General features: G+C 35.0%; 1 protein-coding gene across 1 annotated transcript in view; it reads right to left on the bottom strand.

The window, feature by feature from the left end:
• AXDND1 (axonemal dynein light chain domain containing 1) overlaps positions 1-10726 on the bottom strand; it is a gene marked incomplete at its 3' end in the record, with an annotated part of 381147 nt that overhangs the window by 116134 nt on the left and 254287 nt on the right. Inside the window, 4 exon segments of the mRNA XM_007937629.1 lie at positions 2632-2866; positions 4466-4513; positions 5698-5880; positions 6980-7081. Of these exon segments, the coding sequence (XP_007935820.1) occupies positions 2632-2866; positions 4466-4513; positions 5698-5880; positions 6980-7081 (568 nt within the window).

Genomic DNA, 10726 nt, shown 5'->3' with positions numbered 1-10726 from the left:
CAAAGAAAACACAGAAAAAACCTTACAAGAATTTTGGAAGAAAATACAAGAACAAAATGACAAATTAAATGAAAAATTAGAAATTATTCTAAAACTACAGATAGAAATCCAAAAGGAATGGGCAAAAACACAAGGCTCCAGAAATTGATGAATGTCTACTGAGGTGTTTTAACAAATGGATACAGCATCAGAGGTGCTCACTTCTTTATGCCAAGAAATATGGAAGACAGCTACCTGGCCAGCTGACTAGAAAAGATCCATATATGTGACTATTCCAAAGAAAGATTATCCAATAGAATATGGAAATTATCCAACAATATAATTAATATTACACATCAGTAAAATATTGCTGAAGATATTTCAAAAACAGTTGCAGCATTACATCACAGGGAAGTGCCTGAAATACAAGCCAGATTCAGGAGAGGAAATGGAATGATGGATATTGTTGGATGAAAAAGGAACACTAGAAAGCTGTTTACTTGTGTTTTGTTGACAAGACAAAGGCTTTCCACTCTGTGGATCATAACAAATTATGGGAATAACACTGCAAAGAATGGGAATTCCAGAATGCTTAATTGTGCTCATAAGGAACCTGTAACAGACCAAGAGGAAAGGTTTACACAGGGAAAGAACAGAACAAGGGGATACCACATGGTTTGAAATCAGGAAGGGTGTGTGCCAGGGTTGTATCCTTTCACCATACTTATGTAATCTGTATGCTGAACAAATAATCTGAGAAGCTGGACTATATGAAGAATAATGCAGAATCAGGATGGGAGGAAGACTCATTAACAACCTGCGATCTGCAATGACACAACCTTGCTTACTGAAAGTGAAGAAGACTTGAAGCACTTATGATGAAGATCAAAGACTACAGCCTTCAGCACTGGTTATACCTCAACATAAAGAAACCAAAAATTCTCACAACTGCACCAATAATCAGTGTCACAATAAATGGAGCAAAGATTCAAATTGTCATGGATTTCATTTTACTTGGTTCCACAATCAACACCCATGTAAACAGCAGTTAAGAAATCAAATGATGTACTGCGTTGGGCATATCAGCTGAAAAGGACCTCTTAAAAGTGTTGAAGAGCAAAGATGTCACTCTGAAGACTAAGGTGCACCTGACCCAAGCCATGGTATTTTTAATAGCCTCATATACATGTGGAAACTGGACAATTAATAAGCAACACTGAAAAGGAATTGATGCATTAAAATTGTGGTGTTGGTGGAGAATATTCAATGTACCATGGATTGAGAGAAGAATGAACAAATCTGTCTTGGAGGAAGCACAGCTGAATGTTCTTTAGAAGCAAGAATGGAGAGATTTCACCTCTTGCACTTTGGTCATGTTGTCAGGAGGGACCAACCCCTGGATAAGGATATCATGCTTGGTATAATAGAGGGTCAGCATAAAAGGAGAAGACCATGAACGAGATGGACTGACAGTGGCTGCAAGGATAGGCTCAATTTTATGGGCTCAGTATAGCAATGATTGGGAGCTCTGGTAGCATAGTGCCTAAGGCATTTGACTGCTAACCAGAAGGCTAATGGTTCAAACCCACCAGCCCCTCCTCAGAAAGAAGGTTGGGCAATCTGCTGCCATAGTGATACCACCTCGGAAACCCAAGGAGGGGTTCATTATGAGTCAGGTCCGACTCAATGGCACATAACAACAACAACAAAAACAACATAGCAACGATCATGGGGATGGTCCAAGACCATGTAATATTTCATTCTGTTGTATATAAGGTCACTTTGAGTTGAAACCAACTCGATAGCACCACAACAACAAAGATAACTAAGACAAAAACAGTGACATAACTATGCCAGGAGGTAGGGAAAGGGAAGTGGGATTGTTAGAGCAGGTTAGTTTCTATCAAAACAGTGGATAATATGTACAATGAGTGAAGAAACAGAGGTACAGTCTTGGAGGTAAATACCAAAAGGTCCTGAGAAAAGAAAATGTTAAAACTGGTTCCCTCTGGGGAGTGTGATTCAAATGGACAAGGGTAAGGCAGGTTTTATTGAATTATATACTCTAAAAAGACATATTGAAGTCCTAACCTCCAGTATATATGAATGTGACCTTATTTGGAAATAAGGTCTTCGTAGATGTAAATTAAATGAGACCATATTGGAGTAGACCCAAAAAACCCCAAACTCACTACCACCAAGTTGATGCCAACTCATAGTGACCCCTATTGGGCTTCTGAGGCCATAAATCTTTAGAGAAACAGACTGTCCCATCTTCCTTCCATGGAATGGCACATATAAGGACATTCCTATTTGCGTCCTTATAAAAAGAGGATAAGAAAACACATACACAGAGGAAAAATGGCATGTGAAGATGGAGGCTGGAGCTTTCAGAGAGCATGGCCCTCATCACACCTTGATCTCAGATTTCTAGCCTACAGAAATCTGAGAGAATAAATTTCTGTTGTTTTAAGCTACTAGTTTATGGTATTTTATTACAGCAGCCCTAGGAAACTAATATAGCAGGGAACTGTTTTGGTTTATTTTACATGTATTATTTTGACTTTCAATATTAATTATATTTAAAATAATGATTACTCTTAAAATGCTTATAATATCAAGAAATCTAATTATCACCATGTCTTTGCTTACCATTGTCACCATTTATTCTTACTTCATATTCTTTGTAGAGTTTTCTTATGGTTTTGTTAATGTCCTCCATGTAGAGGCGCTCTGGTGGCATTTTCCCCTCCATATTTTTATGGCGAGCAAATATCCCAAGTCCAAGATCTGTCCAGTTTTCTTGTAAATATTTAATAATCTTGAGAGAGTCATATTTTGCCAGTAGACTATCCCCAGTAAACTTTTCTTTATCATCATTCAGCATCTAGAAAATGAAAGGGGGGAGAGGTAGGAATAACACTTTATTCACTAATGATTTCATGAACGTCTACCCAAGTCCTTATTTCCCAGTGACTCACAATTATTTTGGAGTTGTATGTCCTATTATTATTTGCTCATATAATTTCTCATCCAAAGAAATGATATGTGACATATACTTTATTTTTTAATTAAAATGAATTTAAATTAATTTTGATACTGTACATGATAATCCATAGTTTACCAGGATAAAAACCATTATATTAAATCCTATGGGAATAAAAAATTAGTGCCAGACAATTAATTCCTACAGACCTGAGCACATTTAATTATTACCTGCTTTAGTAAGAACATGTTAGATTGTAATGTATCTGTTTACACAAAACACTGTACACTGGAAAAGCTCCTGGTGAATACAGGGTATGTTTATTCCTCTGTCTAAACAAGTCCAAATTCTATAAAAGGCATATCAATAAAATTTTTGGAAAACATAAAGTACAATATACATATAAAGTTTGCCATCATTTGCAACTCAGAAAATAGAAGCAAATAATTCACCTTTCAATAAAAGTTATTGAAGGCAGTGCAACACAGCAAGTTGAGTAAAGATTTTGCAGTTGGAGAGATCTGGACTCAAATACTGACTTTAACATTTACCATTTACAGATAACTTAGGCTAGTTACTTAATATTTCTAAAGTTTCAATATCCTGATCTGTGGATTACAAAACCTGTATCATATGGTTGCCTGAAGATTAAGTAAGATAATGTATGGAAAATACTTTTAGTTCCTTTTACTAAGTGCTTAATAAATGAGAATGATTATTATTCCTAATAATGAACAAACATGATTTTTTTTCAATTTTATCTATACAATGTCAAGTGTCAGGTTATCAGTAAAAAAAAAAAGGTCAATAAATGAGACGGTTTGTAAATAGGACAACAAACATCTTCGATTCTAAAAATACTGTACTTTAGTCATTTCAAGAGAAAAAAATAATGACTTCCTGGGATCTGGATGAGATTTCATCAGACCATGAATTTGATATTAATTTTAGGGATATTTCAGTGTCTTATATGTTATCCTTTGTCAGTCTACTATATCCTGATAGATTTGATAGGTGAAATTATTAGGAAGTTCAAACCTTTTTAAAAAGATATTATTAATTTTAAAGTTTAATTTGTCCTTAACACAAAAGCCAGGTACAGGAGAGACACAGCTGTTACTTATGTCTGACAATTAGGAGAATCAGAACTACCCTAACTGCCATTTTTTCTGGCAGCCTAGCTTTAATTGACCCTCCAAATCTGCAATAAAACCAAAATAATTAATTGTGCTTTTAAAAGTCCCTGTGATTGTCTTGTTTTCCTTCTCTTTCATAAAACTTAATACAACATTTCTAAAGGATGAGATATGCTTCAGTTGTAGGTGAGGAGTGGCAAGCTTTTGTTGTTAGTTGTTGAATTGGTTCCAACTCATGGTGACTTTATGTATAAGGTCCTGCACAACTCTGATGATCATTGGTATGTCTGAGTCTACTGTTGTCGGTATTGTGTCAATCCATCCTACTTAACTGATTATACAGCTGTTTATTAGAAAGTCTTACCTTTACCCATTGCTTAAAGTCTTGATGAACTGAATCCAATATATCTCCCTGAATAAGAGGTGAATTGTCTTTTCCACTGGATGAAAAAAACAAAAGAAGGATCCATACCAAGTTATAAGCAAAAGAAAATCATGAGTCTATATAATATATAACAAATTAATATTTTGTTTCCCCCTTATGATTTTTAAAGGCATTCCCCATGGGCATTCATCTTTAAATTTACAAATATAAATATAAACTTAGAAGTTAATCAGACCTGAGCAAACAAGTTACAGTATAATGGGCCAAGACAGTCCTAAAAGGGTGACCCCTGAGTATTTGGTGTTCAAAATTAGATCACTGTAAGAATAATTCCTGTTGAATACTGCCAAAACATTATGTAAATAGAAAGGAAGTCTAATAAGTAATTAAGACTCAAGGCTTAGCTCCAATTTCTGGTAAGAAATTTTCTTGTGAAGTCTCACAAGGAAAGAGATATTGCTAGAGAAGTTTCTGAAGAGAAAAAGAGAACCACTCTACCTCTGCTCCCCTCCTAGCTTAAAGTCAACAAATAGTAAAAATAGGCATGTGACAGCAGTAACCAGTTTGAAGATGTACCAGTTTCAGCTTCCAGAATGCCCAGATCCACTCGTTAGGGAACCTCTTAGAGGCATAAACCACTATTAGCAATTTAAAATGGAAACGGTACCTATATGTCTCCTCAACAGAAAGATCATCTTAAAATTTAAAGAAAAGTTATAAATCACTGAATACAGCCTTCATCCAAAGTATAGACTCCCACTAATCATGATGGTGATTTAGTCATCTAGCCTCAATTTAACTACTTTATAGGCAGTCTCTTTCACTGACAGATTTTTCTAATTGTTACAAAGCATGATGTTGTTCAGTCAAAATCAGGTTTCCTATAACTGTGACCTTCTGATTTTATTTTTATCCATATTGCAGATGGATCCAGATATTTAAGTTTGCTATTTTTAGGAGAAAAAAAAAGGAAAGAAAAGTGTTGGACTAGTTGGGCAGGAAGATCATGATGGGCTACAGAGACAATTATCACTAGAAACTGCAGATTGCAGGATTGCAGCCTTGTAAGGGCTGCCTCCTCAAAAATCAACCTTAGAGTAATTAAAAGATAAAAGAGAGAGAGACAAATGGGAGACGGAAAAGGAAGGAGAAAGAGAGAAAGAATTGGTCTGAGTTGTCAGACATGACATAGTATAATAATAGTAATAAACAAGATTTATTGAGACCCACATATTATTTTTGAGGAACTCCTCCCATTTGATAAGGCCATTCATAACAGTTTGCAATTTCTCCCTTGTGGACTCTTCATTTAGTTCCACATCCTCTTTAAATTTATTCATTAAGTTTCTCCATTTCTGTGTCAACTTCTGTAACAGTGCAAGGTCTGCAGTATCCTAAATAAAATGCATGGAATCAAAAAACTTATTCATTTATTCAGGTAGCAAAATAATTGTTTTTAGGCACCAAGTACTTATTAATATTGTATTACAACAACTCAACACATATTTCTTATTTAAATTATGAACTAAATTGAATCATAAATTCATGCTTTCTGAAACTACTGAGCTGAAAACAAACTGGAGATAGCCATAAGAAATGGATCAAAACAACAAAAATAAGTCCTCTTTCAACATATCAGTGATATTACCACACAGTTCTTTTGATGATGGATTTTTCCACAGTACATAAAATATCAGGAATAAGATTTTTTTTCCCTATAGGATAAAGGTCTTTCCTATAGGCCTTTCATGGGAGGCAGTGTGGTACAGTGGCAAGAACAGGAGATGCAAAGCCACTCAGATCTAGGTGTGAATCCTAGCCATTTACTGGCTGTGTAACCTTGGGGAAAATATATTTAATCTATTTGAGACTAATAATTTATTATCCATAAAATAAAGACCATAACACATATCTCAAAAGACTGCTGTAAGAGTTAAATGAAATGACTAAAGCAAATGGCTTCACTCATAGTTAAAACCAAACCAAACTCACTGCCACTGAGTCAATTCCAACTCATAGCGACCCATCTTTGAGTTTCCAAGGCTGTATCTCTACAGAAGTAGATGGCCCAATCTTCCTTCCGATCATTCAGAGTAGAATCACATTAAATGTCAGTTCTCTCCTTTTCTCCTTAGTGCGCTCACTGAATTTTCCCATAAAATCACATAGAATGCATCAATAATGCAACTACTTCACAAATACGGCTACTTACATGTTATTTCTATTTAACTTAAGTACTAAAAAATAGAATAGTGACTATAATATTTGCAATGTTATTAAACTTAGAAAAATTGCTTAAAGTGGTTTACAATGGAAGATAGGTAAATGGAAATAGTTTTTCTTTTCTTTTCTTAGACTTTTCATTCTATCCACAAGAAAGCACAAGTACAAAACTGTATTTTAAAATCCATAAATTTAGCTAAGACATATGACAGTCTCAACATTCAAGATCCAGAGTCTCTTTTTCCATAACATAGGTTAACTGAGATTTACCTTAGTTGACAGCAGTATGATGAAATGCTTAGTGTATCTATTCCAGCCTTTTTCATTGAGGTAAAGTCTTTTAGCCAATACAACTTTATTTCTTACGATTACCTATAAAACATATACTATAATCAGGAATATAAAACAATTACAAACCACTGTACTTTATAAACTCAAACAAATTTCATTCATATATTAATTTTTCATTGAATCACTAACTAAACAAATATTTCTTATTTAAACCATGAACTAATTTGAATCATAAATTCATGCTTTCTGAAACTACTAAGCTGAAACCAAACAAATATAGTAGATAGCAGAGATTCTCAAACAATTTGGTCTCAATACCTCTTCAAACTCTTAAATTTAAAATTGAGGACCCAAAGAGCTTTTGTTAATATGGATTATATATGTCAATATTTATTGTACTAGATATTAAACAGAAGTAATTAAAAATATGTATGTTAATTCACTTTAAAATAACATTCATGACATGTTAACATAAATATTATTACAAAAAATATATATTAAAAAAATCAGTTTAAAAGTGCCATTGTTTTACATTTTTACAAATTTCTTTAATGTCTGCTTTAATAGAATACAGCTGGTGAGGCTTCTGGTAAGATGGTGGAATAAACAGTCAAGCTACACAGATCTGCTTCAATGAAGAAAAGAGAAACCAACTGACACAGATACAGAAGATAATCCTAGAGCCCAAAGCTTTGAAAGGAAGGATAGAGAAGCAGATTAAACACCAACTAGTAGAAGAATCTGCAATGAAAACAGTGAATGTAGCTGTGGACTGTCAGCTATCCTGCTGGCATGGACAGCCTAAATACTTCTGAGTGGTGTTAGGACCTGAGAATTAACCTAAAAACCAGCTCTGCTTGCCAAAGGCTGCATGGACAACTGCACTGGTGGCTGATGACTAAAAAGGGAAACAGTAAAGAAGGAGACAAACTGAGCTGTGGACTTTCAGCTGTTGGTTGGGGGCAGGGGTACAGAGAATTTGAATGTTTACAAGCAGTGTGGCCATTTTGGATATTTAAAGTGACAGTGCTCTTGTTCATGTGCCAGTAACCTAAGAATAGGCTCTGCTTGCTGAGGACAGCATGGATATACTGGAGGCTGAAAACTGGGAAGGTGCACTGCTCCCCTTGTTACTCTTATACCCCACACCCTCTTGGTGAATGGAAGTGTAGCCATCCCTCACCTCCACCCATCTCCTGGACCAGTAGGAATTCCATCCCAGTTTGTGTGCTCTGACGGAATCTGGGGGCCCTGCCCCGTCCCCCTCAGATTTTTTTTGTTTGCTTGTTTTAAATTATTCTTTTCATTTTTTTCCCCTTCCTTTTGATTTTTTTTTCTTTCTTTTTCCCTTCCCAGGTTCAAGTTTTTGGCTTTTTTTCTCTTGCCATTTCCTGGTTCCCATTGTTTTCTTTTTTTGTGGTTCTTCCCACCCCTTGTTTTTCTTTTTACATTTTTCCCATTTTTTTCTTCATTATTTGCTTACTCTAGCTCTTTTCTTTTATTCTCCCCTCCCCAGGTATTGTGGGTTATTTTTATTTTCTCTTTTTCTATATATATTTCTTTTGTCTTTTTAAAGTACTTCTTTAAACATTTTGTCTCATTTATTGCCTTTCCTTTTTTCTCCCCCCCTTTCTCTTTTTAGTGATTGTTTCTGTGTGTTTCTATGGTATGTGTATTTCGTCCTTTGTGTTTACTTTTTTGATGTTTTTCAATTATTATTGTTGTTGTTTTTGTCTGAGTGGGAGAGAGCAACCATGCCCATATGACCCAACCATACCCACACTTCCTGCAGCTCCACCTACTGAGTGAAGGCCACCACCCCCTTCTGCACCAACTGGCCAATGATACAAGACAGCCAATATGAGCCAGACTTACCCTTACGTGCTCTTCAAAAACAGCTAACAGAGATCTGTGCACACACTGTCATTCTCTATTACACTCACCAGGAGGCAGGTGTTGAAATGCTTAACTGCTGACAATTAACAAATAGAGAAGCACAGTAGCCCGCTTACTCAGATAAATACAAACAAAGAAAATGAAAATCTTGGGAAATCACTCCAACATACAATCACCAAATAAATATAAATACAACAATGTCACAATGTCCTGGGGACAACAGAACATCACAGTCCACACAAAGAAGCAAGATAAAGTGGTAGAAACAAGAGACCAAGATACTGATCCAGAACACATCCCTGAGGAAAAAGCAGCATTGGAACTCTCAGATAAGGAATTCAAAAGAATTATATTTAGGTACCTTCAATGGATTGAGAGACAGACCAAGGAAAACACCGACAAAATTAAGGAAAACACTGACAAAACCATAGGATAATTTTGGAAGACAATACAAGAACAAAATGACAAAAGAAATGAAAAATTAGAAATGATACAAAATCTACAAATAGAAATCCAAAATATTAATACCAAATTTTCAGAACAGATAACATACTAAATGGGCAAAAGAGTAGAACTGAACCAATGGAAGACAGAATGAGTGAGATTGAAGACAAATATCTCAACACTTCTTTGGAAAGGGATCAATGAGAAAAAAAGATCAAAACAAAATGAAGAAAGCCTAAGATTCATATGGGCTACATCAAGAGGGATAACTTACATGTAATTGGAATTCCAGAACAGGAGGAGATAAATAAAACCACAGAGAAAAATAGTCACAGATTTGTTGGAAGGAATTTCTCTGATATGATGAAAGATGAGAATATATCCATTCAAGAAGTCCAACGAATCCCAAATAGGATAGACCCCAAAAGAAAATCACCAAGACATATCATCATGAAACTCACCAAAACCAAAGACAAAGAAAGAATCCTGAAAGCAGCATGGCAAAAACAAAGTTATCTACAAATGACAACCAATAAGACTAAGCTCTGATTTCTTACCAGAAACCATGCAGGTGAGAAGGCAATGGCATGGTATATAAAAAACCCTGAAAGAAAAAAATTATATGGAACAAAGAAATCAGCACACCATGAAAAAACACATAACAAAATGACAGCCACAAATTCATACTTATCCATAATTACACTGAATGGATTAAATGCACCACTCCAAAGATGAAGAGTTGCAGACTGGATAAGAAAACATAACCCATCAATATGCTGTCTACAAGAGATACACCTTAGACACAAAGACAAAAAATAGACTAAAAATCAAAGGCTGGGAAAAGATACATCATGAAAATGGCAATCAAAAAAGACTAGGAGTGGCAGCAGTACTTTCTGATAAAATTGACTTCAAGACAAAAACCACCATAAGAGACAAGGAAGGACATTATATAATGATTAAATGATCAACTGAACTATAGGACATAACAATAATAAATATCTATGTACCCAATGAAAGTGCTCTAAAATACATAAATCAAACTTTAACAGAATTGAAAAGACAAGTAGATGACTCCACAGTCATAGAAGGAGACTTTAATACACAACTTTCAATCAAAGATAGAACAATTAGAAAGAAACTCAACAAAGACACAGGAGAACTAAACAATACAATCCACCAACTTGACATTATAGACAGCCACAGAGCACTTCACTCAACAACAGTACAATATACATTCTTTTCCAGTGCACATGGAACATTCTCCAGGATAAACCATATGTTAGGCCACAAAGCAAGCCTCAATAAATTTAAAAATACTGAAATACTGCAAAGCATCTTCTCAGATCACAATGCTATAAAATTTGAAATCAACAATAGGAAGAT

Source organism: Orycteropus afer, unplaced genomic scaffold (genome assembly GCF_000298275.1).
Source record: "Orycteropus afer afer isolate SDZICR_OR568_19922 unplaced genomic scaffold, OryAfe1.0 scaffold00043, whole genome shotgun sequence".
NCBI classification, from domain to species: Eukaryota; Metazoa; Chordata; class Mammalia; order Tubulidentata; family Orycteropodidae; genus Orycteropus; species Orycteropus afer.
The sequence above is the reverse complement of the archived record's forward strand: the minus strand, read 5'-3'. Positions and strand labels throughout refer to the sequence as shown.